Genomic DNA, 16,662 nt, shown 5'->3' on the forward strand with positions numbered 1-16,662 from the left:
AAGCTCGCACCACGATTGCTTGAACGTATTTTTGATCGTAAATCTACAACAATATTGAAAATTGGCGCTTTTTGCCTCCATTACCAATGTTTGTGTACCTTAGTTGTACCAGAAGCGCCATCTGCGCTGAGCTTTGCGTAATATTCTGTGATATTGCATTGATATTTCTGTGATATTGGTATGGCAGACGTATGATTTTTTTGTAACGGAATCCAAACCAACCAGCAGTTTAGCCTTTGTCGTAGATTTATCAACAGCGATTTTCTAAAATGTATTAACGTTAAAACTATTTTGGTGAATATTTTAAATCTTTAGTCACAATTAATTTTACTTGAAATTAAATATAATGGCTACATTTTATTTATAAAAATAATGAAAAAAGTATATAGCAACCCTGGATTTGTTTGTCAAAAACACGACACAAATGTATGTAGTGATTTACGAAAACGAAGCAAACCGAAAAGTGAAAACTGTTGGTGTTGAAGAGAATATTTAGACCGAAATTAGAGTTTATCATTTTAGGCTGCTGCTACTGTTCTCATTTATTTTTAATTTGGATTCATTGCATTCATTTTGAAATGGAGGTAACAGACGACAATTTAGCTACTTTGGCTAACTATTTGCAGCAAACGTTGAGTCCCGATCCGAATATTAGAAGACCGGGTAAGTAAATTTCTTATATTTAAAATGTATTCTAGATCATGCAGATACGTATTATTATGATGTATTAGTTTTATGTGTTTTGATTTTACAATGTTCGCAGTGTAAATTACGCCATATTTTTACTGTATAGCGTCCGCATGGTTGATCACAAAAGCAAATGCAATTTTCGTTGCTTCTAGATAACTAACTAAATTAGTTAGGTGCCCAACTGCTGAAATAGCTTGTTGCCATGTAGTGGTGGACATGCATGCCTTGTGTAGGTACTTAGGTTGGTTATATTTTGGATATGTTATAAGTACTTATATAAAATTACAAAGCGGATAAATTGTTTCATAGGTTAATGTATTGGTAATTACCCTCTCACCCTCTGAAGTCACATTCTTGGCTGAGATGCAGGGGGTCCACATTGGAATTGAAATTTTTAAATTCTGAAGGTTATCTGTGATTTTTTAAGGTACTACTACTTATACTACATCCGTGGGATAAGTAGTTGTCCTAGTTTCGGGCAAAAACTATTTATTTAAAATTACTTTTTTTTGCCACAAATTGAAAGTAAAAATTTTTGAAGCCTTGGACAACAATATTATACTGGAAATGTCAAGTTATAATTCATGGATTGATTGATTGATGTAATTTTATTATATTGCAGCGGAGAAGTTCCTTGAGGGTATTGAATTAAACCAGAACTATGCAGTGCTTCTGCTCCACCTCATTGAGAAAGAAGCAGCCGACATGACCATCAGGATCGCAGCTGCGATTGCTTTTAAAAATTTCATTAAGAGGAATTGGGCCATTGTAAGATTTTCACATTTTTATTGCTACTTCCTTTACTCATTTACAGTAAGTTACATCTTGATCTGTTACGGATAGACATAAATATGAGTTGCATAATTCATAGGCGACATTTCATTGTATGTCTATGTATATGTATCCTCATGTCTTCATTCTTGATCCTCATAATGATACTGAAATTTGACAGTGTGATACCTCTCATTAGTTGTATGAATCTCATTTGTCTACCACACTTTTATCTTTATCATTTATATTTATTTATTTCTTTATCTTTATATAATTAAATTTTTTGCAGCACTTAGATATCGACGTGTTATGTAAAATTTCATCAATTTCATCTGGCAGTATTATTGCTGGTTTGGTTCTTGGATGGCTGTGGACTGATAAATCACAGTGAATTCATTAATTGGCCTTACTTTAGTTGTAAATCTGTATCATGTTACTCTGTAATGCTGTGAATTCTTAATAAACAAATAAAATCTTTAATGCATGTTGAAAATGCGCCCTTGTGAACAAATGGTTATTACAAAGCACCCTTTGACTAGACATTCAATAACATATACAACTTCAATAATGGATATTTTTTAAAGGATGAAGATGGCACAGACCGTATACATCAATCAGACAGAGACACCATCAAAACCCTCATTGTGTCCCTCATGTTGAAAGCTCCCGAAGCCATCCAGAGGCAGTTTAGTGACGCTGTATCCATCATTGGCAAATCTGATTTCCCGGACAAGTGGCCTGGACTTATCCCGGAGATGGTAGAAAAATTTTCTACTGGTGAGTAAACAAGGAAGACGACAATAAAGAACTACCTTCTTGGTGTAGTGGTCTGCCATTTGGAGGTCCGGGATCAAAACCTGAATTTCAAATTGACGAAAAGAAACAAAACAGCTTACTACTTCAGCTTAAGGTATTCTTTATGAATGATTGGGTATTTTTAAAAGAGTTTATTGAGGAGTTGTTTATTTATCCTCAGGTGACTTCCACGTTATAAATGGTATACTCCGTACGGCCCACTCGTTGTTCAAGAGATACCGCTATGAGTTCAAGTCACAGAAGCTCTGGCTGGAGATCAAACATGTATTGGAAAATTTTGCCAAACCCCTCACCGATTTGTTTGTTGTGAGTACTCAAAATTTAACACTCTATTCATCTATTTTAAGGTTTGTTTCATTTAATAATGGCATATATATATAATTGTAAATAAATGAGAATAAAATTAATAAATAAGCAAATATATCCATATCAGGCCACATTGGACCTCGCGAACAAACACGCAGACAACCCGCAAGCGCTGAGAGTGATCTACAGCTCCCTGGTGCTCATCTGCAAGGTGTTCCACTCCCTGAACTACCAGGACCTGCCTGAGTTCTTCGAAGATAACATGCCCATTTGGATGCCCAATCTGCTCAACTTGCTACAAGTTAAAGTGCCCTGTTTGGAGACTGATGTGAGTAAAAGTAAATTTTCACTTCACAAAGTTAATCTCAGTCTCGTAAAATTTGAATTTAAGCTCTAGAGCAGAAAGTTTTTTAAAATAATGTCAATTTTGTCACAATCTGAAGTTTTTCCATTTAAAACCTGTGACCGACTTTAAGACTTCGCTTGCAGCATACTATGCATACGCGCAAAATGTGTCAGAATTCTTACAAATTTAGACGAAATGACATCTTGCTGGCCATACTTTAAAAACGCAAAATATTAACACTGTCATCTATTTTGGAAATCTGCAAATTCGTACGGAAACACAGTGAATTATATACTAATATACAATATATACTACAATAGAAGAAATAATCGTATTTAATTATTAATTCCACTTACTAATATGGCATTAATTGGATCTAGTCCTCATCATATGGCAATAAAGATATTTAACCACATTCCAAATGATATAAAAATTATAAAAAAAACACACATATTTAATAACCATCTCAAGGTTTTTCTTTTGAACTATTGCAGAATTCTTTGAAGATCAAATCAACCAGTGATACCTTCAACTCGCCTTCATCTTATTAATTATTTTAATCATTTAATGCGACAATTTTAAATATTTAAGTAAATGGCATCTAGCTGCCCCAATGCTTGCTGTGCCCTTGCTCATTTCCACTTGTGACATTGCAGTAAATGAATCTGAATCTGAAAATCAGAATATACACCACGAAATAAAAGCCAAAAGCGACGTTTCGGGAATTTCTCGAGGGAAGGATTTACTAGGGAGGGCTGTCTGTCTAGTATAGTACTGTAGTCTGACTGAGAAAAATAACTGTTCCTGTGGGAAAACGCAGGCGAAGCAGTGGGCAAAAATCTACTTAATTAACTATGTTATAACTCTACAGACTGACGACGACAAGCCAGGCATTCTGGAGCAACTGCGCACAGAAGTGTGTGAATGTGCTGCTTTGTACGCGCTCAAGTACGAAGAGGAATTCGCGCCTCACGCCCCACCTTTTGTCACTGCTATATGGACTGTTTTGTTGTCTACTGGACCACAACCCAAATATGATGCGGTGAGTGAAAAAATTTGATGGTATGCAACTTAGTCGTAGTCAGATTTGAGATGGGTGACCGCCTTCAAGTACGATGAGGAATTCTTGCCGCAAACCTTGCCTTTTGTGACAGCTATATGGACTCTTATATAGTTTAAAGCACAACAACCTAATTATGACTAGCATACGGATATTTTGTCTGTCCGTAGGTGTTTTATAAATAAATAAAATCCAAAGATGTCGCAGTAAGTAAACATATAAGATGGTATTTAGTCGAGGGAGAATTTATGTTGCATACTCGTCGTGTCTCAGATAGCCGAGACACGACGAGTATGCTATATACTGTTTTCCTGTCTACTGGATGGACCACAGCAGATATATGGAGCGGTGTGTGTTAAAGAAATCTCTCTCTTCTGAGCGTTATCCTGGTTACTTCCTCAGCCATTGAGCTCTAGAGGTCTTAAAGAAATGACATGCGGTAAAATGTAAGTGCGACTAGTTGTTTATGCATGAAAAATTTTTTGTATGAAGATTGCAATAAGAGTATTTGTTTTGTAAAGTGTCATTCAGAAGTAGCCTTTATTGTTCACTCCTTTAAGTTGTTTTTCCTCTCCACAGCTGGTATCTAACGCGTTGACATTCTTGGCTAAAATAGCTGAGAAGAACAGCTACAAGAATTTGTTTGAAGATCCGGGAACATTGAGCAGCATTTGCGAGAAGGTGGTCATACCCAACCTCGAGTTTAGAGGTATGCTGTTTTAAGTACCTCAATAAGAATAATTAGAAGACAGAATGTAGATAGGAGAATTTATTTCCATCACACAGTAAACACATCAAGTGATTCACAATCATTGCAAATTCATCACTATAGCCGTTGAATAGAGTTATATGCAGGGTTGCTTGAGGCGCCGTTGACTGTACACATGTTGACTGTATGACATAAAAATATACATCACTAGCATTCGCTCGCGGCTTCGCCCGCGTGATTTCCCACGGGAGCAGTTATTTTTCAGGGATGAAAATGTCCTCTGTATTTCAAACTATATGTATGCAAAATTTCAAGGAGATTGGTGTTGAGTAGATAGAGTCTGAAGAAGTAACAAACAAACAAACTTACTTTCGCATTTATAATTGATTATAATATTAGGATTATTATATTGATATATTATCAGTAAATTTATATTTTTTGATATATGTAGATTTGAACTAGATACCAAACCTGGTTCTATTTGATTTGGCAGGAATAAGTTAAGAACAGGATTGGTTCCTACTGAGTTGGTCTTATGATTATTAATTTCATAAAAAAAATTGGCAGAATCCGACATGGAACTGTTCGAAGACAACCCGGAGGAGTACGTCCGCCGCGACATAGAGGGCTCTGACGTCGACACGCGGCGCCGCGCCACCTGCGACCTCGTCAAGACCTTATCTGTGCACTACGAGGACAAGATGATGAGTATATTCGGCCAGTACGTCCAGGTATGTTTGCTTTTAAAAAAATAAAAAACTTTGTCAATGTCTAGGTCGCTGGGCGGTTGCATTTGAAAATAGAATGGAAATAAGAGGGATTTAGATGTGTTATTAGCGCACCACCTGCGACTTGAAAATACTATCTGTGCATTATGAGGACAAGATGATGAGTATATTAGGCCAGTAATTTCAGATATGTTTGCTTTTTAAAAATATAAACTTTATTAATTTCGTAGTTTGAAAATAGAAGGCACTGCTCGACAATAGATGGCACGCCACATGCGATCTCAACAAGACTAGATATTAGTCGCTATGAGGAAAATATGATTAACATATTCGGCCAGTAGTTACATTAAAAAAAAACCTTTGTGGCTCGCCAATTCCCTAAGTCTTCATGTGAAGAACGATTATTTAATTAAATCTGTATGGGAGCACTCAAGTACATGATACTAAATATCTCAATAAATTTCCTACAGAACTACACAGGAGACATATAGCAGTAATCATAAATCTTTTCAAAATGCTTTATTTTTAAATGTATTAGCTACTCACCGAACACAGATAAGGGTGAATTTCACGATTGGTTTGAACTCCGCCGTGTGCTCTCATTAGTGTTTATTAAATTGTACCATACACTGTAATCAATTTCATTATCCTATTTTATAAATAAGTAAAGTACTGGTACAATGTTAGTTTTATAAATGTTTAATTTTTTTTTTATGTGCGACACTAATGAAACGCTACACGCCACGTTCAAATGGTCGTGAAATTCACCCATAAACCGTGCGAGGTTTCCGCAGTGCGGTAATTTGTCTGTAAAAAAAAAAGAAAACCTATGACGAGTTGAACGTCCGGCAGCTGATGCTGTCGAAGTACAGCGAGGGCGGGGCGGCGGCGTGGCGCGGCAAGGACGCGGCCATGTACCTGGTGACGTCACTGGCGGCGCGCGGCGCCACGCAGGCGGCCGGCGTCACGCGCGCGTCGCCGCTCGTCGACCTGCCGCAGTTCGCCGCCGGCCACGCCTTGCCCGAGCTGCAGAGGCAGGACGGTGGGAATTTCCACTTCGACTTACTATCGTCATCATAGTTTTTAGCCTAATTCTTGTATTCTTCGATGCGCACGGTTTTGACGGTTCGAAGAATGATTTTGGTGCGCATCGACGGATGCCTCAAATCAATATGCTGCGGGCATTCGCAAAAGAACCTAGCAAAGTTTATAAAACGACTGAATATTAACAATTAATTTCGCTAAACTTTTGAACGGGTGAACCGATTTTGATCAAACATGTCTAAGATCCGCCGCATAAAAATTAGCTATCAAATTTAAAAAAATCGCATGCAAATCGGTTCGCCCGTTGATGAGCTACAGTGCACAGACAGACAGACACGCTTAGCAATCAAACTACCTCTCTTTTTGCGTCGGGGGTTAAAATCAGTACCAAACACTGGCACTAAAGTTAAAATCCAGGAATTTTCTCACTCTGGAAGTCTCAGTCTCACTGAGGAAGTAAGACTAATTATTCTATATGTATAGCTCTCCGGTTAGTTGTTGTGTTGAGCTGAAAAACAAAAATTGAAAAATATTTTTATTTTTCTCCACAATAACAATAGAGGTAAAGACCGAGAAAGCAATTAAATCTGATTAGAGTGTGTGTGAGTACTGAACGAAAGGGTTAGATTTAGTCTAGTTTACAGGCTAAATCTAAACTATAACCTTTGTTACAGTAAACGAGTTACCAGTACTCAAAGCGGACGCGATCAAGTTCTTCATGACTTTCCGTTCGCTGCTACCCAAAGAACTGCTCGTCACAGCCATGCCTCTCATTGTAAGTTGATGCCCTACACACTCAACAAAAACATCTGTATATTAAACAAAATATTCTTTTTTAAACCCAAAAAGGGTTGTAAAATTGTAGCCAAATTTTGAAAAATAGTTATATTTTTACGCCAATCCTGGTCTCCGAATATAACCGGGAACACGCTAGGATGAGAGAGAAAAACATGTCTCAGTTCTATGCACACACACACACACACACATATATTTTTTGACAATGTATTGGATATTGGACATAGACAAAAAAAATATGTGTGTGTGCATAGAACATACATATTTGTAAAACGCGCACATATCTTTTTCTGTATTTTATTTTTGTTTTTAAATACTTACATCTTACCAATAAACAATTTTTTACTGATAAATTCTATTCCATTCTTTAAAAAAAATTATTTTTTAAAAATACAATTGACTCACACAGATTCAACACATAAACGGCAAAGGCGTAGTCCGAACGTACGCCGCGTGCGCCGTGGAGAAGCTGATAGCCGGAGGAATGGTATCGAGGGCCGCTGTGGAGCCTCACGCCGGAGCTCTACTCACAGCTCTGTTCGCAGCTCTGGGGGACGCGGCTTCCCCCGCGGACCACAACGAGTATGTCATGAAGGGTGAGTGGTATGAAACGTATACGTTTTAGCTTATTTATTATTAATTTGTTCTTTTTTTTAGACATGACTTTTACTACTTACCGCAATCTAGTGGCGGGTAGTCGCGTACACACTGGTGAACTAAACTGTCCACCAGTGAGCAGGTTTCCTCACGATGTTTTCCTTCACCAGAAGTAAGTGGTGGTCTATGAAAACTTCTATATATGAATCAGATTGGTATACAAACTCATATGGCACGAGTAGGAACACGAACCTGAGACTTTCGATCCACAGGCGATTTTATTGTTTTACTTTTTTGTGCCGCACAATTTTTTTTAATGTTTGTCCTAATGTTTAGGTGGGAGAGAATGCTTATAGCTTGTTCGCCATTTATTTATAAGTATGTTTTTAGTATAAATAAATATATGACCTATAGAGAAACAATCTTGAAAATTGAACTGCGCGTTCCAGACGTGTCCGTTCAACCGTGATTCGATAGTCCGTAGTATTACGAATCATCTGTACGACTTATGCGCCATAATGCAGTTTTGTAGCCATACTCCATTGCCTTGCTTTTAGTCGCCAGAATTGTTTATAACCAATATTTGTTCTATTATGAAATCCCAATATTAATTTATCATTGTGAACACACATAACTGTTTCTTTTTTGTGTTGTAAATTTTGCCCGTGACTGTAAACTGACGTGTACCCACGTGGACAGCCATTTTCCGGCATAAGATGTATGCAAAATTTCAAGATTGGTTGAGTTGCAGAAGTAAAGCGTGAAGAGGTAATAAACAAACATATAATTTCGCATTTATAATATTAGTCAGGATCTATTTACAATTTATGGTATATTTCAGCAATTCTCCGTACGCTGTCGTGTCTGCAAGACGCCGGTCTGCCGTACCTGGGCGGAGCGTTACCGAAACTGGCTCAAATGCTGGCCATCGTCGCCAAGAACCCCTCCAAACCGCACTTCAACCATTATCTGTTTGAGACGCTGTCTCTTTCTGTCATGTGAGTATGTTTTGTGGTAGATAGATGGTCATTTATGTCAATTATTATTGTTTATTAGCAGCCCGTGGCAGGTATAACCTTAATTATATATTTAAACCTTCCTCGAGAAACATAATCTCTATTGGTGAAAAGCATGAAAATCCGCGCAGTATTGTAGTTATCGCGAACAGGCAGAAGACTTTGTATTAAAAAGGCCCTATGTGTTATTCCAGATTGTTCTACATGTGTACGAAATTTCATTAAAATCGGTCCAGTAGATTTTGCGTAAAAGAGTAACGAATATACATACATATAAAACATTCTCACAAACTTTTGCATTTATAATATTAGTAGGATTTTTCGGTTGCAGGTTGGTGACGAAATCCAATCCCGATGCCATATCCGCGTTTGAAGATGCCCTGTTCCCGATCTTCCAAGAAATATTGCAGAATGACGTTCAAGGTATTTTTTTTATATATATCGTCGCATTCAGTGCAGTGGATTTTCTGTGATTGTGAGGAAAACACACGAAATGTATACTATTTAAAACAATTGATTCTCTTTTAAAAAAATCACAGTTTTATAATAAAAAAAGTGTTTTCCTCTCATCAAAATTTTCACTTGTAAAAATTGTATTTGTTTTTGTTACTGAAGAAATAAATAACATTTGAATTCCAGAATTCATGCCATATGTCTTCCAAATGCTGTCCCTCCTCCTGGAGCTACGAGGTTGCATGGCGACCCCGACGTCGTCGGACGACGCGTACAGCGCGCTCCTGCCGTGCCTGGTGGCGCCGGCGCTGTGGCAGCGGCCCGCCAACGTGCGGCCGCTGGTGCGGCTGCTGTGCGCCTTCATTGCCGCCAGGGCCGAGGTGGTGCTGCAGTCGGGCCGGCTGGTGAGACATTACGCGATACACCTGCTCATATATTCGTAGACGTACAGTATTTTCATTAGAGCAGTAGTAGCAGGTACTCTTACCTAATCAACATACCCCACTGTTACAAGCAAGAAATTATGTTTCTTTTTAAAATAATCAAGCATCTATTTAAATGGATTTGTTGTACATGTCGCACGCTTTTTAACTTATATTTTTGAAAATAATAATAATATGAAAAAATTCTGGAATCGAGCGGGAATTGAACCCGCGCTACTCTCTAATGAAAATACGCGCACGTCGGCGCGAGACGTAAAAAAGAGATGAATTAATTCAGCCGAAATGGCATGGCATGGTCTCGATAGCTCAGTGCTCATATATTGTCCTAACTAATATCATAAATGCGAAAGTAAGTTTGTTTATTTGTTACCTCTTCACGATCTACTTGCTCGACCGATCTTGTTGAAATTTTGCATACATGTAGTTTGAAGTGTGGCTTTGGAAAAATAACTGTTACCGAGGTAAATTTACGCGGGCAAAGCCGCGAGCAAAAGCTAGTTAATAAATATTTTTCTGTGTTATTTTGTTAGTGATATTACATATGACATTAGTGATCACAATCACGGGGAGACCCGTGATTGTTTTTTGTCTCGTCGTGGTTATCCCTTAGGAGGCCTAAGCTATAACAAGCCATTAAGATCCATTAAAAAATTAACCTAAATAAAATAAAGTAAACTTAGGAAGTCTGTGAATTTCCGACCGGACTCGTCAACCTTCTTTGACAATACTGTTGTCGCGTTAGGATGCGACCCTAGGATTGGTTGGATCCTAGGACTCGAGACGACACAGCCGAAAATAAAACCATGCACATACAGCACCTTTATTTATTTAGGTACTAGATGTTGCATTATTTAATAAATGTACACAACATAACCTTTGCACTTACTTTCTTATTTACAATATGTTTCTTGAAAAATTTAATAATAGTATAGATATATACAATATAATACGGAGGGTATTGTATCTATCTTTACTATTATTATAAAGAGGTGTAAGCGTTTGTGAGTTTGTATGTTTGAGGCGGGTAATCTCCGAAACTACCGAACCGATTTCAAAAATTATTTCACTATTAGACAGGTACATTATCCAAGATTGCCATAGGCTAATTCCCACGGGAGCGAAGCCCGGGTCAACATCTAGTATTGTTTGAAAGTGTTAAATAAATAAATACTACATTTATTTCAGACCGCGATGCTGGGAGTGTTCCAGAAGCTGATCGCGTCCAAGACGAACGATCATGAGGGCTTCTACCTTGTTCAGACCATGCTGTTCAAGTTCGGCGAGTGAGTGTCTATGTCATTCACATTTCTTTGACACTTTATTTGAAGTGAAATTTTATTAACTGAAAAATATAAATTTGCTATGTTGCTTATACAATTAGTCCCACACTAGGCAACACGCCTGTCCTATGGTAACCAATGTTATAGACTATAAATATAACGTTAACAGTAGCCGACAATAGGTTTACAGTAAATGTTACATGCCATATAATAATTGCAGTCAAAGATAATACTTATTTAAAATTAAAGGAAATAAGAAAAAGTTTTAACATCATTACATGTGGAGATTCTTCACTGGACCTGATAAAAAATTAAATAGACTGGAATCAATGTAATCCCATTTAATTAAGAGTGATTTAATTACATGCTTACATTTTCCGAGACTCGAACTTCTGATATAAGAAACCATCCTATATTTACATACGTACATACATACATACATACATCCATCCATCCTATAGTCACTTAAATAAAAGCAAAATAAAAATAAATATTTTTGAGCATCTACAAATTTGGCACAAACTTCATCTACGTTAGAGTTAAGATCCGCAGTAAGTGGTTACATTTATATATTTTTTAATTTAAATAAAACCATAATTAAGTCAAAATGAATTAGATAATCGACTTCAAATGTTTATTATCTGTCCCGGCCAAAAGCCATAATATGTATCCCGATCCAAACTAATATTATAAATGCGAAAGTTATCGCTTTGTTATCTTGTTGTTGTTTATGTTTGTTATCTCTTCACGCATTATCTACTGCACTGATTGTTATGAAATTTGGTACACGGGTAGAAAATAATCTAAAATAACACATAAGGGAGCGAAGCCCCGGGGCGCAGCTAGTTCCATATAATCTGTATTCCTTCCAGACAAGTGATGCAGCCGTACACAAAACAGATTATAACCTTGCTGTTCCAACGTCTGTCCTCGTCAAAGACCACCAAATACGTGCGCGGACTCATCGCCTTCTTGGGATTCTACGCGGCACACTTCGGCGCCGATCAGCTGATCGAGATCGTCGACTCTGTCCAGGCCAAGTATGTATTAATCCTTATATATGATACAAAAAAGTTTCACTGTTACGTTTGTACAACGCGATAAAGCTATCGGACGACCAACTTAGAAGCGCGCCATGAAAATTACACTTTGACATTGACAGCCGATGAAATTTTTTTTTCTTCAAATTTTTTTTTCTTCTAATTTTTTTTTCTTCTAATTTTTTTTTGTTATAATTTTTTTTTCTTCTAATTTTTTTTTCTTCTAATTTTTTTTTTCTTCTAATTTTTTTTTCATTGATTATCTTATAAAGCGTTTTACAAAACAAACAGTAGGTTATACAAAGATTTAAGTTTACATCGATCAATAAACAGACTATGGCATTGTGATGGATGGGGACGTATTTATTGGTCGGTTGCAGCATGTTCGCGCTGTACGTGGAGCGCGTGCTGGTGCCGGAGCTGCAGCGCGTGGGCGGCGCGCTGGAGCGCAAGGCGGCTGCGGTGGGCTGCGCGCGCCTGCTGTGTGACGCGCGCCGCTTCCTCGTGGCGCCGCTGCTGCCGCTGTGGCCGCAGCTCTTGCAGGTGCTCTAGTGCTGGCTTCATGTCCTCACAGATTATATGCGTCAAAATTGTGTCGGCGGTAGACATCAATAAGTGACTTATATCGTCCTAAATTGAATAAAGTTTTTTTTTTTTTAATTTTACTTCTTGATAAACTTAGAACGACATGCCAACTACTGACTTGACCCAATATGTGGGTTTTTATTGTTGACCAGCAGACTCTACATTTGTAGAGTCAACAACTGAGGAAATAACCGAGAATAGGCTCAGAGCAGAAAGATATAATGCTATTTTAATTGAGGTTTATTATATTTAATTAATTTGAGACCAAGAAAACTGTATAAATAACAGACGTCTCCTAAAAAGTCTGTTGTTTATACAGTTTAATTTATTTTGCTGTAAAATCATATAAAGACATAGTAATGTTATTTACATAAACACCTGTAAGATAATCTTAATTTATATGGTCCAACACCCATACCATCCCGTATCAAAATGTATTAATTGAAACAAACTACTGCAGGCGCTGATCTCCTTGTTTGAGCTGCCCACGGACGACACCACTCTGCCTGATGACCACTTTATTGAAGTCGACGATACTCCTGGATACCAGGTCCGTTTGTTATTAATCTATCTTTAAAAATAATATAAAGTATGTATGACAGTGACATCTTAAGACATCCGAAATTTTGGAGACAACAGCCTAGATTTTGTGAAGATTTTGTAAATAATTTATGTTTTCATTCTAGGCGCAGTACGCGCAGCTGGCCTGCGCTAAAGGCATCGAGAATGACCCGTTAGCAAGTAAGTTATGATCAAAAATGTATGTTTGTATAATCATTTACGAGATAGTGTAGATGGTATTGGTAGCGATTCTTACTTCATACCTATCACAGGTATTAAGTAAGAGCCGCTACCAATCACAGCTGATCGACTTATTATTATCACAGTCAAATTTCTAATACCTTCATGCAGTACAATCGTTGAGAGGTGCAGGGAGGGAACACCACTCCTAATGTGATGTATGATACACTAGATGTTGCCCGGGGCTTCGCTCCCGTAGGAATATTGTGATAAAATATAGCCTGTAGCAATATTGGACTATGTAACTTTGTAATGGTGAAAAATTTTTTAAAATAGGTTCGGTAGTTTCGGAGATTACCCGCCGCAAACATACAAACTCACAAACACTTACCTCTTTGTAATAATATAAAAGCATAGATTGATAAAATCTAGGGTCTGTAATCAATTAACATAAAGTACTTATTTTGTGATAACCCTGACTGTATACGCGCCGCCGCCATTGTTAATACTGATCTATTATTGTTATTCCCTGATTGGGTACACCAGCGCGAACACCATTAACTTAACCACATAGTAACGTGAGAACTGGTCCGCAGGCATCGCAGACCCGAAGCGCTACCTGGCGGAGAGCCTGGGCCGGCTGTCGCGGTCGTCGCCGGGACTGGTGCCCGGGCTGGTGGCGGGGCTCCCAGCGCCGCACCGCGCCGCACTGCAGGGCTACCTCCGCAGCGCCGGCGTCGCACTCTGCTGACAGCAGCCAGTAACTAATGTGACAGTGCAAGTGTATTGTGAACAGTGAACTATGTCGTCACATAGGCAGAGGAAACGATGAACTTGTATGTAGACCCATAATATCTTCCATTTCTCGTACAAGAAAGTGATGTGCATGTTAGAAATATATGTTCCTCATTCTGTGCCCGGATTATAGGGATATTAGCTGGAGTGGGCCGGGAAGTTGTATGGGAGTGTTCTATCTAATTTGGCTATGAGATCTTTAGTTTTCTTTGTCTCTGACAAAAAGAAAGATACAATTTCAAAGCAAATTTGGTGTGTGACAAAGTTATGAATGATTATTTTGAACATGAGTGAGTGATTTAGGCTAAATAAGCAGTCTTCGGCTGAATTAATGATGTGGACAACATGATGTGATTGTTCACTAGAACTTTACTGAAGTGAACAATGTAAAATGGTTATTTTTGAAGAACAATCGTTAACATGACTACTCTGAATCTGAATGTACTCTCATCTCATCTGGTTTTTTGTAAATGCACATGTTTTAAATTCGTGACATGTGCTCATGGGTAATAATTAACATTTTTATTTAGTTAATAAAACAAGCCTAGTGGAAATAATGTAGAAAGACATACTTATCATATCATAATGACATGATGTATTGAAGTAAACAGCTTTTACCTACAAGTCTTATTATGTAAACGTCTTACCATATCCTTATGGTTTTACAGCAATATAACTTTTCAGTAAATTACATTTGTTGTATACAAAAGTTTTGAAATGTACTGGTTAGAACTAATGTTTGTTTTATTTTCAAAGAAATTAAACAATAATTTGAATATTGTTTACACGTAAGCACAATCAGACTCTACTTACAGTTAAACATACTTTGTTATGAAACATTTCTATGTATATAATAATATATGGATCTATACTCATAGTGATTAGAAATTAATCTTATTCACAGTAATTACAATTTGTATCATCCTTGATTTTGTATTAAATTTCTGAATTTTGAATGTTGCAATCCATTGTGAAAATAACATACAAGTCTATGCTTAGAATAGTAACAGTATAGTGTATGATGATGAGTATGCATAAATTCTACAGAATTTTCTTTGTTGTGTGTTCTTATTTTTTATTATGAATGTTTAGATTATCATGCTATTGATTTTTGTGATATTAGGGTTGTGTTAGTGAAGTTTGAGGTGGAAGACAAAGTTGAAATGTGTTGAAATAAGTAACAAATGTATGACATGTGCGTCAATTGATCATTATACTCTGCTTTCTAATATTTATGTATTATTATAAAATGCATTTATCAATTAACTAAACATGTGTAGGTTGTCATGTCATGATAAAGAAGAGCATTAAAAATGCGTGAATAAGAGCCTGTCTCATAACATGCTGATAAAGTATCTGATAGCCTATATGTAACATATCAAACAGTGTTAAAACTGTGTTTCACAAGTGTTGGATAGGGTTAACTGGCAAGTAACTTCAGGCAGATTTTTGTAGCTAACTGCTACAAAAATCTGTCAGATTACCAAATTTTTTATCAGAATGTTGTGAAACAGACCATGTTTTATTTTTGTTTAGCATTAACACGCATGTATATGCTACTTTTGTCTCTCGTTTTGTTTGTTCACTGTTGTGTTAATTAACGCTGAGCGTAACTGTTATATATATTTAATACTTATGTAAGTTTAGTGTTATGTATGTGTAGTATAACCTATTCCTAAACAAATGAAAACAAACTTTTTAAATATCGGCTATACATTATCGCGAAACAGTTTTCCTAACATTGACGGATTCGGCATACATTGCTGGTTTTTTATAACGTTAAATAATAGCTCTTATACAAACTGCGGCAATGTTCATGCATTCGCGTTGGCATCTGTCTGCGATCGCCGATAGTATGTAGTCGGTATAAGATTTCATATCTTGAATATAATGCTATTCTTTGAAGATATGTAATTCTAACACAACAGTGTTTTATCATACTGGATTTATAATATTTTACTCTCACTTTTGATACTGAACTATAACTGAAACTATGGCTAAAAAGATGTATTGATTTAATATTAAATGTAATGTTTAGGGACATTCTCGTAATTAACATTGTATTCATAACATTACTAAAGTCATAAAATTTCATTTAGGATGAATGGTAGTTTCTCTACTTCTGAGACTGAATGTTATAATATATTGAATAAATGATTCATTCGTTCAATGGTTTGTTTTATTAACCAGTTAGCGCCTAAATTTAATCACAGACATTCTGATTTTTTTAGAAAATGCATTTTAGTAGGGTTTTTAGTCTGAAAGACGCGATACATGATAATTTCAATTATTTATAGGAAATGGATCAATACCAGTGACCATTCAGCCTTACGGCTAAATGGCCCGTGATCACTACATAGTATAAAACAAACTCGCCCTCCGGGTCTGTTGTTGCCAAGGGGTCTGATTTTGAATTCAGTTTTCACTGTTATTTTAGACAATTTATT

At 36.9% G+C, this 16,662-nt stretch overlaps 1 protein-coding gene across 1 annotated transcript; it reads left to right on the forward strand.

Annotated features, from left to right (window-relative positions):
- Positions 1 to 395: 395 nt before the first annotated feature.
- Cse1 (Chromosome segregation 1) lies at positions 396 to 16,385 on the forward strand. The gene is made up of 20 exons (XM_053762534.1): positions 396 to 663; positions 1,313 to 1,458; positions 2,046 to 2,238; positions 2,438 to 2,583; positions 2,711 to 2,911; positions 3,801 to 3,971; positions 4,569 to 4,698; positions 5,266 to 5,429; positions 6,279 to 6,468; positions 7,145 to 7,245; positions 7,675 to 7,861; positions 8,704 to 8,860; positions 9,210 to 9,301; positions 9,518 to 9,735; positions 10,960 to 11,057; positions 11,927 to 12,094; positions 12,475 to 12,637; positions 13,140 to 13,229; positions 13,366 to 13,420; positions 14,017 to 16,385. Exons 1-20 carry the CDS (start codon positions 579 to 581, stop codon positions 14,169 to 14,171), a joined length of 2,910 nt encoding a protein of 969 aa, XP_053618509.1. The 5' UTR covers positions 396 to 578; the 3' UTR covers positions 14,172 to 16,385.
- The last annotated feature ends 277 nt before the right edge of the window (positions 16,386 to 16,662 follow it).

Source organism: Plodia interpunctella, chromosome 22 (assembly GCF_027563975.2).
Source record: "Plodia interpunctella isolate USDA-ARS_2022_Savannah chromosome 22, ilPloInte3.2, whole genome shotgun sequence".
Lineage (NCBI taxonomy): Eukaryota > Metazoa > Arthropoda > Insecta > Lepidoptera > Pyralidae > Plodia > Plodia interpunctella.